The following is a 19,211-nucleotide window of genomic DNA, read 5'->3' on the forward strand; positions in this document are numbered from 1 at the left end:
GCTAAACGTAAGGGATAATGCACGTGGGATAATGTTGATGTATGTTAAGGAGGGTCGTAATGGGGGTACCATCATGACGAATAACGGTAAAAATTCTTGCCAAATGACGTCAACGGTAATTTTTGGTGCATGACGATAAAATGAATACCTTCTTTTAGACGATAAAAAAATCGACTTATTTTGACGAATCACGATAATTTTTTTTCCAAAAATAACGGTAACAATAATTATTTGAGACCTCTGACGAATCACGATAAGGATATTTTGACGAATCACGGTAAAATTTTAACCGATTTGACGCTAACGGTAGCCGAAAATGACCGTTTGACGCCTGACGGTAAAGGGCATTCCTACACCCTCGTTAAGGATATTGTTTTATGGAAAGAAGTCTGTTGGGTATAAAGGAGAATGCTCAGGGAGAATAGTGTTTAATGTAAAGTAGATTGTGTAATGTAAAGAGGACTGATGTGTTATTTAATTTAAAGGAAAATATTGTTTAATTTAAGAGGGGATTTTTAATGTAAACTAAAGGAGGTGTTTAATGTTAAGGATTTTGATGTTTAATTTATATAGAAGAAATATGTTTAATTTAAAGAAAGTTGTTTTTCTAATGTAAAGGAGACAGATGTTTATGTAAATGAGACGGTTTTTTTAATGTAAAGGAGATGGTTGTTTGATGTAAAGTAGACGGTTGTTTAATATAAAGAAAGGGTTTTTTTTATAATGTAAAGGAGACGGTTGATTGATGTAAAGGATAAGGTTGTTTAATGTAAATGAGATACTTGTTTAATGTAAAGGAGAAGTTTGTTTGAAGTAAAGGAGAAGGTTGTTTAATGTAAATGAGAAGGTTGTTTAATGTAAAGGAGACAGTTGTTTAATGTAAAGGAGATGGTTGTTTAATGTAAAGGAGACGGTTGTTTAATGTAAAGAATGCTGTTTAATGTAAAGGAGATAGTTGTTTGATCTAAGGAAGGTTGTTTAATTTAGATGAGACGCTTGTTTAATGTAAAGAAAGTAGTGTAATGTACAGAAGACAGTTGTTTAATTTTTTTTTTTAAATGTAAAGGAAACAGTTGTTTAATGTAAAGAAGACAGTTGTTTAAATGCATGTAAATGAGAAGGTTGTTTAATGTAAAGGAGAAGGTTGTTCAATGTAAAGTAGAAGGTTGTTTAATGTAAAGGGTATGGTTGTTTGATGTAAATGAGAAGGTTGTTTGATGAAAGGAGAAGGTTGTTTGATGTAAAGAAGGTTGTTTTATATAAAGGAGAAGGTTGTTTAATAATAAGGTTGTTTAAATATAATGAAGGTTGTTTAATATAATGAAGGTTGTTTAATGTAAAGAAAAATGTTGTTTAATGTACAGGAGAAGGTTGTTTGATGTACAGGAGAAGGTTGTTTGATGTAAAGGAAAATGTTGTTTAATGTAAAGGAGAAGGTTGTTTAATGTAAAGTAATTGAGGTTACTTAATTAAAAGAAGTTTGTTTAATGTTGTTAAGTACTTGAACAGTAAATTAATGTTGGTACATTTTGGTTTTAATGATGCGATAAGGGTTCTTAACCGACTTTGGAGTTTTTATTTGTTTGTTTTCTTTCTTTTATATTAAATTTTGCAAAGCTTGGTAAATCTGTAAAACTTTTTTTTATGAGAGTCTAAAAGAATATTGGTTAATTATATTAAATAAGAAATCGTCGGGAACTCAATCAATGGTTATTTTATCAATCAAACATACTGTCATATAGATTTGTTTAGGTAATTCATTTCATAATATACTAATCAAGACCATTTTAAAACTTAGAAGACCCTATAAACATGCTAAACTGTATCGGGTTTTCCAACATGTCCAAGCAACTTTGGATGATACTAAGAGAAGTAAAGCAAACAACATTTAATATGTATATGGTAAAGATGAACACTTCTACATACAACCCATGCAAACGTCATGCAGATGCCATCCCTACAGGCATATCCAGCTTGTCTTAGCCATTTAGATGTTATATCATTTATGTGTGTCCCATTTTATATTTGATTGAAGTGGAATGAAATGATGCCATAAAATTAAAGACTTATTTTTAACAAGTCATAAAGCCCTGGAAGGTTAATTGTTTAGGCATTCTTTTTCTGTGCTTTCAATGTACTGTTGCATCTGATGCACACTTCTAACTTTAGGGAATTACCATTTGATTTTTATGTGGGGGCTAGGATGAAAAATTTTGTCCTGAATATTTTTTTAGTTGTAATCTCGGGCCTGCCTTTTAATTTTCACTCTAACCGGTCCTGCCTTTTTTTTTATTAGTTGATCCTGACTTTTTTTTACATAAATTGTCATCCTGCCTTTTTTTTTACTCAAAACTCCTGTCCTGCCTTTTTTTCCAAATTTCATCCTAGCCCCCCCCCCCATAAAAATCAAATGGTAGCTCCCTTAATGACGGTTAAAATACTTAAAATGTTTACTACCGCAATGAATTCGCTAATAGTTTTTAGGTTCGTATTGTTTCTACTTTAGTTTTCTGTAATGTGTTTGATAAACAAATAAACATCAGTGTCTCTATCAGTGATGGTATTGTCTGTCCTGAGTTTTATATTTTCACTTATTTTTTATATTTGGTAATTAACATTGTTAAAATTACCATTTGGTTTATGAATTGGGCAATGACTTAGGTTTAGACTAGAGACTTCTACTAATCCACCACAATATTATTGTGCATTCTCGATTATGGCTTCTATTATCATCATCTAAAATTAGTAATACAATGTGTGCACAAGAAGAATTTTTACCAATTCCAACAACAGTATAATTTGTAGTAATTTGATCCAAGCAGACTAGAGCTAGTACATGACATGTGAAAAATGCCTTTTATTTATATGATGGTCAAAGTCCCATAACTCTAGAATGACAAATTGGAAAATTGTTCAGATTTAAAGTACAGTCAACTCTCCTTATCTTGAAGTCAGCTGGACCAGAGAAATATTTCAAGACACCCATAGTTTGACTCAAACGAATACCGAAAGTTTGACAAACCAAGCATTTCAACTCTTGCTTAGCTTGGTTAGACTAAAAAAAACAAAAATGAAAATGTGTAGGGGATGGATACAAGATTGATGTATCTGTTTGTAAAGGTGTTTTATTATTATAATAGAAGTAAAGTTAGTTATTTCTTTGTACAGTAACAAGTTTTCCTATGGTTTTTAGTGGAGCGAAAACCAATTGACAAATTCATTCTGATATACAAGAGATTTGAGAAAATTTAAAATTCTTTCATTTTCTTTTATTTAAATCTTTTTTTGGCATGAGAAAATAAAAATGCTGATTGAGTAGTTTTGATAACTTTATCCTCACTTTATGCACAACCAAGCTCATTAATGTATGATTACGGTTAATTGATTATAAAACATTTTAAGTAATTTTTCATAATCTTTAACAATTTATCACTTATTTTTTATTATGGTGATCTAAGAAAATCTTAGAATGTCATAAATCAATAAAGTAGTCTATATTGGGAAATTTAATTAAAGGTTATTGTCCGATTAACTCTTAACTCGATTAACTCGTTAATCCTTTTAAAACCCCAAGGTCATGTTTTGACATGTGTATTGGAAATAGATAGAACATGCTATTTAAATGCTTTTGTTAACCTTGGGACCATTAATTTAGTTCGAGTCAACCAAAATTTCAACTCATCAGGATTCGAAATATATATATTCATATGGAACAAAGTTAGAGTCCACATGAAAATTTCAAGTCAACTGAATTCGAGACAAGAGTTAACTGTAGCTTACTTCCACCAATTCCAACAATTCTATAAAGTTTGCAGTAAATAAATCTAAGCAAACAAGTTATGGTATAAAACGTGAAAAATTTAGTTAAATCTGACAATCCAGTAACTCTAGAACAAACCAGATTATTTTTCCAAATCGTAAGGGAGCATCATTTTATCAATTTCATCAAAAGAGTAAAGTTTTGAGAAAGACAATTCAATAATACATGTACTGGTACATGATATGTGAAAAATTGCCTTATATCTGACTATTAAAGTCCTGTAACTCTTGACAGACACAACCAAAAAATGTTTATTCATAAGGGAGCTTTCTTCTGTCAATCCTGTTGTTGTGTTAAAATTTCATGAGAATTGGTTAAAGCAAATATGAGTTACTGTCTAAGACTGGGGTATAAAACTATTTGATAGCTGTTGAAAATATGTTGCCCATGTGTAAAAAAAAATGTGAGTTAACCCTAATGTTACCCTGGCTAAAATTAACAAAGTTTGACTTTTCTTTCTCAACAGCTCTTAAAATATTCTAATCCTATGGAAATAGAATGGTGTAGTTTGTTATGCAGTATCCCATGGGATTTTATGCAGATCAAAGACAATTCAACTTGCAGAAAAACTTTCTTTTTTCTTTGTTTTATTTTGAATGGGCACAAACTAGTCAAGTGAGTAATTTTTCAATCTTTTAATGTTTCCTGATAAGAATTTGTACTTTAACCTACAGTCTACACAAAATATTATAAAGCTATGTATTGTAAGTAATGCGAGTCTGTATTCAATTATTTAAGAACACAAAAGATAAAAACAGAATGCCAGTACACACATTCCCTGATGAAATAAATGCATTTATATATGGATGAAATGAATACATTTATAACTTTATATAAAAATCATTCAGATGAATTATCTATACAATGAAAGAGAATTTATATGAATTATAATATACAAATAAAAATATTACTTACATGACTTATTACAAATATACAATTCTTCTAGCATAAAATAAAACTAAAAATTACTATTTATATGACAATAACAAAAATTGATATCCATGTCTCCATTTCATGTTTGTAAAAATCTCTAAACCAGTACCAGTACTTAAATTTCTATGTCACAATTGCTTTACACTTTAAATGCACTGTCATTTTCAATGAAGTTTTGTGTTATGGTATTGAGGTCTAAACTCTTGAATATTGTAATAAGAACTAAATATTACTAAGAACATATTACTTAAAAGAGTCTTCTGATTAACAACCTAAAATTCCTGGTGTATTACTTACAGTGACAAATACTTAAAAAATTTTACAGCTTAAATTAGTCAAAAGATAATATATATACACAACATAGAGAATTTGCCCTATCTGCAATGATATTCAGAGCATAGAATCAACATTCTAAATTATCAAACATTTACATAAAAATATTTGTCATTGTTTGTTACCTCAGAAAATGTACAACTAAAATGGGCTTAAAGAGGTAGAACTAAAATAAGGGACATAACTCTTAAATCAACTTTCATGACAGTTTGACTTACAAGAAAAGAAAAATAACATGAGCAGTACCCTGTTCAAACAAGATATTTACATAGGAAGCATATCTTGTGCTTAGAAAAATCTATTAGCTGGTAAAAATATGCCATTCAGACATTCTATTGTGTTTTATTTTCATTTTACAAATTGAAGTGAAAATGTTTCTATGTTTGATATAGAATATCCCTTAGGACATTGCTTTAATTGACGTTAGATAGCATTTTCAAGCCACATCTAACATTAATGCAGATAGGTATAACAATGTGACCAATTATGATATGTTCTTCTAATTTCTGTGACTTGACATGTCACAATACCCTAAAATGTACCTTTTCTTAAAGTAATTAAAAACTATATAAATTAGGTTAGGGCTGTTCCATTAAAACATACATGGTAGCCAGGGAAGGCACTTCAAAAATAGGGTAACCACCTATAGAGGCAAATTAGAATTTCATTTATATTTCCACTATGCATAAACAAAGATGACACCCACCCATAGTTGAGATTTGGAAGTGCCTTCTCTGGGTCCCATGTATGTTTTTATGGAACAGCTCTTAATTACAATTGTTTGTAAAATCTAGTAACTTTAGTTTTAAAAAAAAAAGACCCATGACCCACATTCAATAGTTAAACTTCCCTTCCTACCCTCCCACATACATTTTAATGGAATAGCCCTGAGATTCAATTCCACCAAATACTTCAACATTTACAACACATCATGGAGTAAAACCTTCAGACATGTCACTATCATACACTGCTGGACTTGGTGACCGGACATTTCTAAATTTCTGATGCATACCATTGATTAATGCTTTGTATAGAGGGGTTGCTGTACTGTAACCATTACATGTACTAGAGGGACTTCCTCTTGATCTTGGCTTCTTTTTAGGAGTGCCACCTGGTGACCTAAAAATAGCCCATACAATTAATTAAATCTGTTTCTTGAACTAATTACACTAGTATAAAATTAAGATGTGGTTAGATTGCCAATGAGATAATTCTCCACCAGAGACCACATGACGTAGAAATGCTTATTTATTTTAAGAGACTTGTAGTTATATTGTTTTCCATTTAATAGGCAAGACTTTTTTTTTAGCTTACAGATATATTAAAGCGACAATATCTTTTACTATCAATGGTCATAATTTGTTAAATCAAATTTGTCAGAATTGTAGAAAAGTAAACTGTTGCCATTATTTTCCATTTGTATATATTTCCAAGGGCATACCCCTTTTAAGGAAATGATAGATCTGGATTTAGGTCCAAAACTTTTATTTTACAGAAATAATTTCAGTCATTTCATTATGATCTGGTTTCTTAACCATGTTAACTGCCATTTTGCATTAATTTTTGTTTGTTTTCAAATGCTTTTCAAGTAATAAAACTGCCACTCCAGTATAGTATAATCAACCTGAGGGCCCTCTTTATTACCACATTAATGCCTCCAGGAGATATTATCTAATGATCGCTAATCACTTTTAATAGTATTATCCTTTTTATGTATTATTCATAAATTTGATTAAATGCTGTTTACTTGAATTTTAGGCACACACATCTTAAGAATAACAACAACAAAAAACAACATCAAACAAACACATTAATCTTACCTTGGATGTATACTAGGTCTCAACAATTTGTTTGGATTAATGGACAGGAGTTCCTCATGAAGACTACTTAGTGATCCAATTGACTGCCATGTACCCATGGATGCTATGGACCTGTAGTGAAAAATACGGCTTCCAATTCTTAAAAATGTTCGTGTTCCGTTTTTCTAAAGGCTGAGCATTAACTTATATGATGCAATCAAGGATAAATAAACTGTTGACACAGAGATATGTCTTGCCTTTTGGTTATTTTGATAGCATAATGCAAATGTTGAAATTAAAATGACAATACTTTAATAAAACATTCAAAGTCAATGCACCATGACTGAAGGCACAGGTCCTAATACATGTACTAACCTTCATGGAACTGAGAAATGCCAATTACTATAAAACTGCATACAAAATACCATTGACTTATCATAAGTGGTTCCCTTTTAACTAACCTCAACACAAATTTATTAAACATGTAAACTATGCCGTTTAAAAGTCAATGAACCATGATGAGTGGGCAGGGCCATTTAATCTCCACAGAAATGAGCAATTATAAAATACTTTTAGATGTCTGTATACAGAGATCTGGTTGACATGATTGACTGATGTATGATCAACCAGTGCTAAATATTGAATGCATATTAAAAAGATCCCATATGGGTTTTTTCCATCATTTAGTTAGCTTTTTTAATGCTATAAATCAGTCAAAGATACAGATTCAATTGTCACAGTGATGACAAATTCTTTTATGTTCTCCAGCATTGCTATTGTGGTTGAAAGAAAGAGGCAACCCTGCCTAAAATAATATTGAATGGAAAATGAAAATATTACATTGCAATTGACAAGAAAGTTTTAAATATTAAACTTATATGCATGTGGAAACCAAAATCAGAAACACTTTTTCTTCTTCACTAATATATCTTATTTTCAATTTTACCCTCTTTTGTTGTCTTCTTTCCTCACCCTTAAGCTTTGAGGTGTGTCTATCTACAATATAATTATTGAAATACATATACATGTGTATATCTAAAAACAATACCAATTTGCAAGTGTGCAAGATATATCTTAAGATTTAAAGTTTGTAATAATGTTTTTCTTGATTAACAATTCCATATTCTACTGTCATAATGTCACAGTCTATTTGATAAAAAGTCAATGCATGAAAAAAAGATACAAAATATATTTCAGTTGTGTCGATCAAAATGAATAGATTCTTTAGCATGTTTAGGAAATAAATACAACATGCATAAAACAATGAATGTTTTTTCAAACATTAACAAATCCCTCATCTAAGGTTAAAACATTTTGTAACTTGGATTCACAGTTGTGGATTGACTGAGCACTACAAATGTAACATGTTTAAAAGAGTTTATTCTGAGAAAAATGAAGAGGCATTACCAGTATATTGCATTTCAACCCATTTTAGGACTTTTTAATAAGTTTTGTGTGTTTTATTCTTGACAATGTGTTTATTTGTATAAGTCTAAACAAGAGTCTAAATGTATTGTTTAACTTCTCTGCCCCTGCTTGATTTTACAATTTTACTATTTTTTTTAAATTTTGACTTGCTAGCTTTGCATTGCTCTTATCCACCACTACATACCTGATTTCTATCTTTCAATGGAGTTCTCAGTTTTGTCGGAGTGAACTTTTCATGTTCTGACTGACTTGTCTTTCTGGTGACCTTTTCAACCTTTGACCCTGGTGGAGGAGGTAGAGGTGGAGCAACAGGAATTGATGGAGCAATATTTTCATCGCTTGATGAAGATTTTTGGTGTTTTTTGGCAGCCAACCTCTTTGAATATCTTCTTCCTTTAGACTCTGTAAGAAAGGAGCAGGGGCAATAAGCCCCTAATTTGGCCCAAATATTACTGCAAATTTAAAAGTTATCATACATATCCTTAAATTTGTCCTAACTAGACTAAGGTACAAGGTTTTCAAAAAATAAAAACAAATTTCACATTAAATGAGCTACAATGGCAACAAACCATGACGAAATTTGTATATTTTATAAAATTTCTTGAATTTCCTTATTTTTCATCAAATTCTAAGTATATTTAAGATTGGCAAAGTATGTGCGCACCCAAGAAACAACTTTATATTTGGTGAGATTATTTCAATAGTTATAAAAAAGCTTCTCTTAAATTATTTTGTTGTTTCTTGGCTGCGCACGATGTTTTCGTAATGGAAATAACGATGCAAAATTGCACAAATTCTGCATTTTTCATCTTTTTCATGAAAACGGTACATATTATGACATAACTGTGACGTCATCATATAACAATCTTATGTTTTTCATTTATATTTCTTCACTCTATGCATTTCCAAACATTATGTGCCAATTTGAAATAGTTGTCAAACATTTTATTTTCTTGGGCCAAAACCAGGCCTTAATGCCCCTACTCCTTTGATGAAATAAAATATAAATCCTCTGTTCATTGCAATTGGCTCAAGAAAAATATAAATGAGCGAGTCTTTAAACATGTTCAAGGAAGATGTGCTTTGCTTGCTGTCTTCAAATAATGTATATGCAGAGATGAGGAATTAGTGTTTTGGTATGGGTAACCTCAAAAATCACTCTGACAGATAAATCATTAAACTGTAAGTGGTGGTTTGACCTTTTCACAAGTATTATTATTAAAAGGCAATACTTTCAAATCTTATAAAGTAAAATCTATTTGCAAGCTTTTGTATTTGTCGATCACATTTTGGTTACAAAGCTTAAATGTTAAATTAGCCTTCTCATGGGGTTTTTGATTATGTGATTACTTGGCCGTTTTTATAGTGATTATTTGATTACCAGACCAAGTATTTCATGATTATTTGATTATTTGATAATCTAGGACTGTATTTTTGATTATCTTGTTTAAAAAAAAAATTAATGATTATGTGATTATATTGGCAAAAAAATTGTGATTATGTGATTACTTGGACACCCCCATGAGGGGCCTCTTAAATATATTTAGGCAAACAAAATCATAAATGTTTAGGGTTTCCTTAAAAAAAAATGCTGTTTTGTTATTAAAGGGTGTTTTTTTTGCTTATAAAGCTTTTAAATGTTTTATAAATTTCATTTTTCAAAGTCAATATCATAACTTATTAATAATTACTAATAAAGGTGTCATTTTTATGTGTTCACATTAGGGCTATTCCATAAACTATTGTTTCGGTCAAGTGGTTTAAAATAATCAACTGTAGCTAAACGGTGTCTGTATTTTCCTACAGAAAACTAGATTTTTTCTTACATCATGTACATTTATTAGTCTCATTGTTAAATAAAGCAATCAAAAACCATATCTCAAAAGTGAAAATAGTCAAAACCAATGATGAACTTTACAGTATATCAAAATTTTAATAGGATTTGATCAAGTACATGTATACTCAAGCTATCTCACAGAAACATAAAGTGCCATTTTGTATTCAAACAAAGACAGCAAAATTGAAATTGTCAAAATTGTATTTGACCTCCATTTTGTTTTCAGTTACAATAATTAAAACCAATAATGACCTCCATTTTGTCATGAGAACCAATACTGTAAATTCAGAAATTATTGCTTGCATTTATTATTGCAATTTTTGAATAATAGACAAAAATGCGAGATTAATTATTGCGATATCTGGAATAATTGCATACATATATATCTATCAGATATCAGAATGCAAGTTCTTATTATTGTGATACCCACCCAGTCACATTATTCGCAATAATAAAAACCTCACAATAATTTCTGAATTTACAGTATATCAAAATTTTAATAGGATTTGATCAAGTACATGTATACTCAAGCTATCTCACAGAAACATAAAGTGCCATTTTGTATTCAAACAAAGACAGCAAAATTGAAATTGTCAAAATTGTATTTGACCTCCATTTTGTTATCAGTTACAATAACTAAAATTTGAAAATCAATGGTTGAATGGTTCTTTAGTTATGGCACTGAAACAGCTGGAGCTATGCAATTGCCTGTCCGTTGTACTATTCAAACTTAATCAAATGATTTTCTGTCAGTCAACCTGGTTAAAAACTTTTATCATGATCACCATTATGTGATAATTGCATGTAAATAAATATTACCAAAATAAATATATACCTAATGAATACATGAATGCTTTGGACATTCCATCCTTCAGTTGACTAATTTTCTCTTCACATTCATTCTCTGATACTGTATATCTAGCATCTATATCTCTACCCATCATGCTTAACATCTTTAGCTAAAAATAAAAGCACAAACAGCAAATCAGTTTACTCTTGCTGATGTAAGAATCTCAATGATTCTTTTTGCTTCTGTGTAAAATTGTCAAACTATAATGTTAAGATTAATCGTGGTGTTTGTAAATTTCTATTTCTCTTATTCTTAGCCAATTCATACTTTCTTTGACCAGTTGATTGGTTTTTTTTAATCAACATGTGGTTCTCCATTGGTCAAAATCCAATTATGAAGTCAAATTTTCTTCCTTTTCTCTGAATGTGCTATTGTGTCAATGTGACATCATGAAAAACGTAAGCATGCCAGAAGATGTCACATCAATAAAACACATCTTTTTGTAGATCATTGAAAAAAAATAATTAAGTTTGCTTACATAACGAATAAAAATCATTAGAAAACTTATAACACCACCAAATCTTGCGCAATACAACAATTGCCAATTCTCAATGGTGAAATTTTAAATGTTCTTTTTTAATTTGAAAATTTAACTGTCTCAAGTGGAGAAATATTCTATCCATTCAAATAACCTGGGGTTACAGTGGTAAATGTTTTAGTACTCAAAACTCAGAAATCAACCAATCAAAATTCCGGTTTTGGTGTTTCCAGCCCCTGTAATAATTTCAAGGTCTGAGTACTAGTGCTTTCATTCTGCTTGGTATCTGGTTCATACACAAATTATTATAGCTATGACTCATTCCTTGCAGATTTAGAACTGACCCCATACAATCAATTCTGGAAAAGCACTTGCTGTACAAATATAATTAGTATTATTCTTACTTTCATATAAGACATGAATCCACCCTCTTCTTCATCTTCTCTCTTTCTTTTCTTCAACAATTCTTTGATCAGTTCAGGATTTGTGTCTAAATGTTCCATCAATTGCTACAAAGAAAATTAGTGTGCATTACAATAGAAGAACAGGTTTAATTCTAATGATCTAATAAATCTTAAAATCTATTCTTGAGCAATTACAAAACTCCTTCACGTTTTCAGTTTATGTATCTTAATAATAAATGTAGGACTATGCCTGCCTTAAATTGCTGGCAAAAAAAACAAATATTCTGAAACTTCAATCTTATTCATGCTTATTATGCCATAATCATGTTAATGCTATCTTACTCTTGTTAATTCAGATAAAACTAAGATTAAAATTGTCTTAAAATAATGTCAGAAAAGGGTCAAATAAAATCAAAACTCAGTCTTACAATCAGACAAATTTGACAAAATTAAGACAATAAAATTTGTGAGGGTGAAAGAAAATGGCAATTTAGGACATTTTTAAAAGTTGACCTTCTGTCAACTGCCATAGCAAGAACTATTGTCCACTTTTCACTGTGATGGTAAGTGATGACTCATTGTCAATAAAGACAACTTATATCCATATACTAAGAGTCAAGAAAATATTTGGAAAAAAATCATCAAAACTGATATTTTTTCATTTATCAATCATGCTATAAATGCCTAGTAATGGAGCATTTAACATTGAGCAACATAATTAAATCCCAATAATAATTAAGTTGTAGTGACATTATATAATTCATCAAACTGTTGTTGACAAAAAACCTGTAGAGCCTTTTCTGTTTCTGTCTGTGCTTGATCTTCAAACTGCTCTTTAGTTATCAGTTGACAAAAACCAGTCTTCATCGGGAAGGCTTCATCAAACTCATCACAATTTTCTAATCTGTTGTCTTCCATGATGAGAGATTGACCAACAATTCAGTACTATGTTTTTTCTGTGAAAGAAAAAAATTATATTAATAATAAACTTATTTAGGTCATAGAAAATGAAAATAATATAATCATCAATAATGTACAATCATATATATGCTTCTGAAGGAAGAATTAATAGTAGGATGGTCAACTTGACACCTGTCGTCTGGTCGGGTTGTTCTCTTTGACACATTCCCATTCTCAATTTTATTGAGTCATACCACTAACAACACTCCTAACCCTTCAACAACATGGTGACAATAATATGGGGGTCGATAAAACCATTTCTGTTTCCCAGGAAGGCGTCAAAGCAAAAAAAATAAAATAGCCTTTCAAGACGTCATAATTATTTGGACTAGGGTCATTAGGAGACAAATCAGCAAAATACCCAAAAGTGTAAATTTAAATTTTATGCATCTATTCCATAGCTATTTATGAAAATAATTTAAGATACCATAGAAATTGGATTGAAGTGAAAGGATCACATCTTTGGAGACTTGTGACATTGCAGTTGAAAAGTAAAAACAAACATGCAAATCTTCTTGTCAACTTGATTAGCCTTCTGGAGATCATCATCAGGTAGCACAAGTCCAAATAATTATGACATCTTGAATCAGAAAGGCTATTTTCATGTTTTGCTGTGATGCCTTCGTCTTATGTAGTGTAATAGGAGGGTTTGGTTGGATAAGGTTTGCAAGGTTCTTATGATACGGCCTCAATGTATGATGCACTTTAAGCTTGACGAATACCCAGTGATAGCTCAACTCAAACCGGTATGCTGTTGATAACTCGTATTCTATATATTTACAGTGTTCCAGCTAGCATGAAATGGAGGGGCGCCGCGCCCCGCCCCCGAAATTTTGCGCCCCTCTGCCTTTTTTAAGCGCCCCTGTGCCCCTCTGTGCCCTTTTGAAAAAAGTTTAGACAACGATCTTTTTTCCTCATATCGTCGCCATTTTGTTGAGTTCTTTATACACACACTTCATTAAGACAACAGATTAAAATTGTTAACACTTGTTACCTGTATATAATCACCTATTTGATTAGAGTCAATTACTTAATCAGGTGAAATTTACCACCCTGTCTAATCCCTTTGCCCTGAAGCACCAAACATCCAAGTTAAATGAATTGATTTTTTAACACCTGACGATGCAAAATAGAATTTATAAAATAAAAGTGAACGGTGTTCATTTCTATTGTAATTGTTATTTATAAAATAACGTTCATTAAAAAAGAATCATTCCAATAGTATATATTGTAAATCGTCAACACGCAAAATGCCGACGAAAAAAAGAAAAATTGACCAACTCGAAAATGACAAGAAGAAAATATCAAAGACATGCCAGTCTATTACATCTTTTTTTCAAGAATAATGACCATCAAAGGTAAAAAAATAATTTAATTCTTTACCTTTATGAAAAATCGAGAAGAAGAAAGGTTTCTATCAGATATCGCAATTGTTCTTCTATTGTAAATTCCGCCGATTACGGAGCACTCGAAAGTCCGATTTTTATATCATTTTTCTTAAATTGAAATCCGTTTTGACTTACTTTAATATTGATATTATTAGATACGCTCAACATGAAATATACGGATATGCATGTTGAATTGATAATAAACTTTCAAAGTCGAATTAATTTATTATTGTGCCGATTACGGAGCTCTCGAAAGTCCGATTTTTGTATCAATTTTCTTATTGAAATCCGTTTTGACAAACTTATTGATATTATTAGATACGCTCAACATGAAATTTACGGATATGCATGTTGAATTGATAATAAACTTTCAAAGTTGAATTAACAAACTTATTTGTTGAATCAATATATTTCTCAAGATCGAAATAAAGACAATTGTCTCATTGGCACTCTTATTTAAATTCACAACCAAACCTACACAATTTTCAATGTATGTAATAGTATAGAGTATTTAACTTAGCTACATGCTTGCTAAAAATATGTCATTATGTGGTAATATTAAGTATTTGATTTTTTTCAGGAGAACGCGCTAAAGTGCCCTTTTTTAAAAACGCGCCCCTCTATTTTCAAATCCTAGCTGGAACACTGTATTTACTTTGTATTTTTAAACATGTTAAAGGTGTACTCTATTCAACAAGTGTAAAGTAGTATCAAATATGTAGACAAAATTGAATCAAAAGTAAATGGGGAGTATAATTTAGCAATGTAAACTATTATCAAAAATAGAGAGGTATCAAGGAACAAATTAAATAAATTTACTCTAAATTTATACAAACATGACAAATGGATCAATCTATTATTTGAGCGTTTTGAACAGACCAGGTTAACTTACCAGCAGAGTGGAAAGCTTCACCATATCAGACAGGAAACCTGTCTTTAGACAAATTTGAACAAAACCCGGTAATTGCAATATATCTATATGTGAAAGTTTATAAAATAGGGTATGATATGAAACTTAGAAGTGCAAATTAATCAATTATAACAATTTACTCCTGAATAACTAAAAGATTTCAATTACATGAATTATAGACGATCTTATTATAAATTAAATGCCAAAGATAAAACTGAACATATGATAAAGTAATTAGTGAAAAGGTAATTAAACATTTGTCATACGGCCTAGCCACAATCAGATGTAATATGAAATGTACCTATTAGGTCTATGTTATAGGCTTCTATAGACAAGAAGATGAACTTAATTTAAGTATTACATCTTTCAACTAAAGGAAAGAATAAAGGGCTTCACAATGCATATCAAATATCATGTATATGTGTGACCATTTTGAAAAAAAACACTAAAATACACGATAAAAATGGGCAAAATTTCACGTTATGTTGTTTCATTTAAAAATACACTGTTTTTATCAATTGATAGTTAATAAGTGAACCTAATTTGAACTACATTATTGATTCACTGTTATAGACAATTTATTCATCTTTCTTTTGCTGGTTGTTGCAACAAAAAATCTTCAGTGGTTACAAAGTTATGATAAAAAGTGGAATACTATGCGTTCGTTATGCAATTTTGTATTTTTGTTTTTACCTTGTATAGTGTAGTAATAAAAGAGAAAAATAAATGAAATTTATGCTTTTATGTGTTTTGTTTTCTCTTCTTGTATATGAATTATCAAAAACTACCTAATATATCTATATTGCAGTACCCTAGCTGGCGATATATGCCATCTAAAATGGATATACAAATAAAGTGAAAAAATGTCTTGTCCGTAGACATGCATTTCCTAATAAACTGGAAGTGTAATAACATAAATGTTGCATTGCTAAGTTCCTGCTCTTTTGTAGATATGAAAACACTACAAACATTAATTTCTACCATCTTTTAAGAGGAAGAATTTGAAAAAAATGTCAGAATGTCTTGTCCATAGACACATCTTGTACGTACAAATGACTTTATATCAATATTGATTGGCTTTATGGATCTAAATTGTTCATATGTGTTGTTTAAACTTAGAAATATATTTTTTTTGATTAATTAATGGTTATTTAACTGTTCTCATTTTTTGTAAAATTACTTTACAGGAGTGGATTCTAAAAAGTGGCAAATTGTCAGTCATAAAAAGCATACCTTATTTTACTTCAATATTTTTATTCCAGTTGCTTCATAACTTAAAAGATAAACTTAATCAAATGAAGAAATAGTATTTCTCTCTCTCTGACTTTATCTTTTGCATTTTAGGATTACCAGCAAATGACGAAGTGTCTACCATTGTCTACAGACAAGACACTTGTACATAACAAGTATTAAATTCAATTATTTGTCTACTTTGGAACTTAAATCTAATTTATAGGTGATGAAAGTTCTTTGAACACATTAAAACTCAGTATTTTCAACATAAATGTAATCACGCAATTATTTCTAACAGATTGTTTATTCAACTGAAATTGTCTTGTCCGTAGACATTACCACAATCTATTTGTTTCCAATTTCCTCGAGTTCAGCCTCATTTGATAGATAAAATGTATGTTATTTTTTCAAGAGAACACATTCAACTATGTCAAAATTGAGTTTTAATAAAAGTTTGACTTTGTCTTCATTTTTGCTTAATCAATAAAATTTTGAGATATGTAAAGAATCATTGGTAAATTTTTATAAATTCCAAAAATTAAAAAACACAGCTTATAATTAAATGGGTAACTTAATCTTAAGTTTAACAATTATCTTTTTAATGCATTTAATTAAATATCAATAAAATGTCTTGTCCGTAGACATTATCACAATGTATTTGTTTCCAATTTCCTCGAGGTTCAGCATCAATTGATAGATAAACATGATAAAATGTATGTTATTTTGTCAAGAGAACATATTCCACTATGTCAAAATTAAGTTTTAATAATGCATTTAATTAAATATCAATAGCAATGTCTTGTCCGTAGACAAAACAAATAAATTGTATTGCTAACTTTGATTGTTTATTGTAAGAATATGCATCAAGTTATTTTAATGTTCTATACACCAAAAGAAAGGGTTTTTTTAAAAGTTTTGTTATTAATAGATTATTTTAGAAATAGTTTGATCAGATCAGAGTAATGATCAAAGAAAGCTACTGTTGTTTGAAATAATTGTGAGTTAAACATGTTCTTGTCATTTTTTTTTTATTAAAATGTTTGATATTCAATAATTCTAAACATACTTTGTTGTCTTTGTCATTGGACAAAAATTTGAAACTGGTGACCTTGTCTTAAAGGCAACCATTAAAGAAGATTAGACAGTTTTAAAACACCACTTATTTAATAAAAATATAAAATATTTCTTCCCAAAACTGCATGTAATTATATAAATGCTTCAAGTGTTAGCCTTATGACGGCCATTTTTCATAATTTAAACCATTTCTGTACCAAAATATCAAAAGGGTTTTTGACTGATGTGATCTTTATTTTTGACTTCATGTGAAACACAAATTGTACATCTGATTGTGGCTAGGCCGATAGAACATAACTCCATTTTCTTACATTAGGAAGGCATCACAGCAAAACATTAAAGTAACAATAAAGACATCATAATACACCTTATCGCTATTTGTCCACCATTACTGGACATCACAAAGGTTCCCGTTAAATTTTGACGTCGCAATAGAAAATAACTGACGCCACAATGGAAAAGTGATTGTTGTATGACGTCAATTTTTATAGTTCAAGCGGCGTAGATTCTCAGGTCAAGCAGCGCAGATTTGCAAATAGCGATAAGGTCTATTGTATAGACAACTGCTGGTGGCAACTGTCTTATAGTGTCAATGTATATATTTGTTCCACCTAACAGAAGTTCCACTGGAAACTTTGTTATCAACAATGTCATAATATCTGTTCCTGTTGGAACAAATATTCTATACCATTTATTTCGTAAGGAACATTTACTGTAATATTCATTCCAATGGAAACAATATTCCAGAATACTGTTTCCATAAACGTATTTACACTTTTGGTATTTAGCTATATTTTGCCTCCGAATGACCTTAGATCTACTCCGAATCACCTTTTGACGTCAGGCAACAATCACTTTTTAATTGTGACGTCAAACATGTCAAATGTTTTGAATTATGATGTCAAAGTTTACAGGAACCCGTGTGATTTTACGTAATGGCAGACAAATTTGCAAATGTAAATACGTCTATTTGGAACTTATATTATGAAGGAACTTCTATTTCGTGACAATAGGACTAGTTTAAATAATTATGGCATGTTGAAACTCAGTGTTGAAAAGCTATCTTAATGTTTTGCTGTGACAACTTTCTAGGTATTACAATTTATTTCAATTATTTTGCTGTTATGGTTCAAAGTATTCTTGGTCTTTTTTTTTACTATTTAAGAAATTAAGTATTTAACTATACACCTTATCGCTATTTGTCCGCCATTATAGGACATCACAAAAGTTCCCGTAAAATTTTGACGTCACTATAGAAAATATCTGACGCCACATTATTATTAATGGAAAAGTTATTGTTGTTTGACGTCAAAAGTTCAAGCGGGACAGATTCTCGGGTCAAGCGATGAGGTGTATTTTGCTGTGACACCTTCCTACACCTTTTTTTTATTTTTGTTGTTTTGATGTGACGTCTTTCTTTTTAATAGCCTTTCAAAATGTCATAATTATTGGACTACAGGTAGCACCTGTCTTCTATCAGGAACATATATTAGATATACTGTTCCAGACCCCTTAGTTCAGAAAAATGGGTTTAAACTTTAAATTCAAAAACTTGTCTTTTGTTCTGTCTATCATGGAGAATTATTTTGTTATTTTGTTTTCGAAAAGCAGTTGGTGTAAAAGCTTACATTTTTGTTTCCAACTAAATAAACATAATAAAATCAACAAAACAATGAAAATGTAAGCAAATCTGTGTTCAAAATTTCCGCCATTTCCGGTTCTCGCACCTGGTAGAAAACACGCGAGGTAACTGTCACATCCGGG

The 19,211-nt window shown here is 30.3% G+C and overlaps 1 protein-coding gene across 2 annotated transcripts; it reads right to left on the bottom strand.

Moving 5' to 3' along the window:
• Window positions 1–5,979: 5,979 nt before the first annotated feature.
• On the bottom strand, window positions 5,980–19,186 carry LOC127711015 (uncharacterized). 2 transcript variants are annotated; one of them, XM_052216955.1, is made up of 8 exons: window positions 19,076–19,186; window positions 12,669–12,838; window positions 11,883–11,987; window positions 10,986–11,109; window positions 8,498–8,745; window positions 7,832–7,881; window positions 6,907–7,017; window positions 5,980–6,205 (listed from the first exon to the last, which is right to left on the bottom strand). In XM_052216955.1, exons 2-8 carry the CDS (start codon window positions 12,798–12,800, stop codon window positions 6,016–6,018), a joined length of 960 nt encoding a protein of 319 aa, XP_052072915.1. In that variant the 5' UTR covers window positions 12,801–12,838; window positions 19,076–19,186; the 3' UTR covers window positions 5,980–6,015. The 2 variants fall into 2 exon arrangements, with proteins under 2 accessions (XP_052072915.1, XP_052072916.1); XM_052216956.1 differs by having other exon boundaries at window positions 8,498–8,715; window positions 19,076–19,184.
• Between the last annotated feature and the right edge of the window lie 25 nt (window positions 19,187–19,211).

Source organism: Mytilus californianus, unplaced genomic scaffold (assembly GCF_021869535.1).
Source record: "Mytilus californianus isolate M0D057914Y unplaced genomic scaffold, xbMytCali1.0.p SCAF_8, whole genome shotgun sequence".
Lineage (NCBI taxonomy): Eukaryota > Metazoa > Mollusca > Bivalvia > Mytilida > Mytilidae > Mytilus > Mytilus californianus.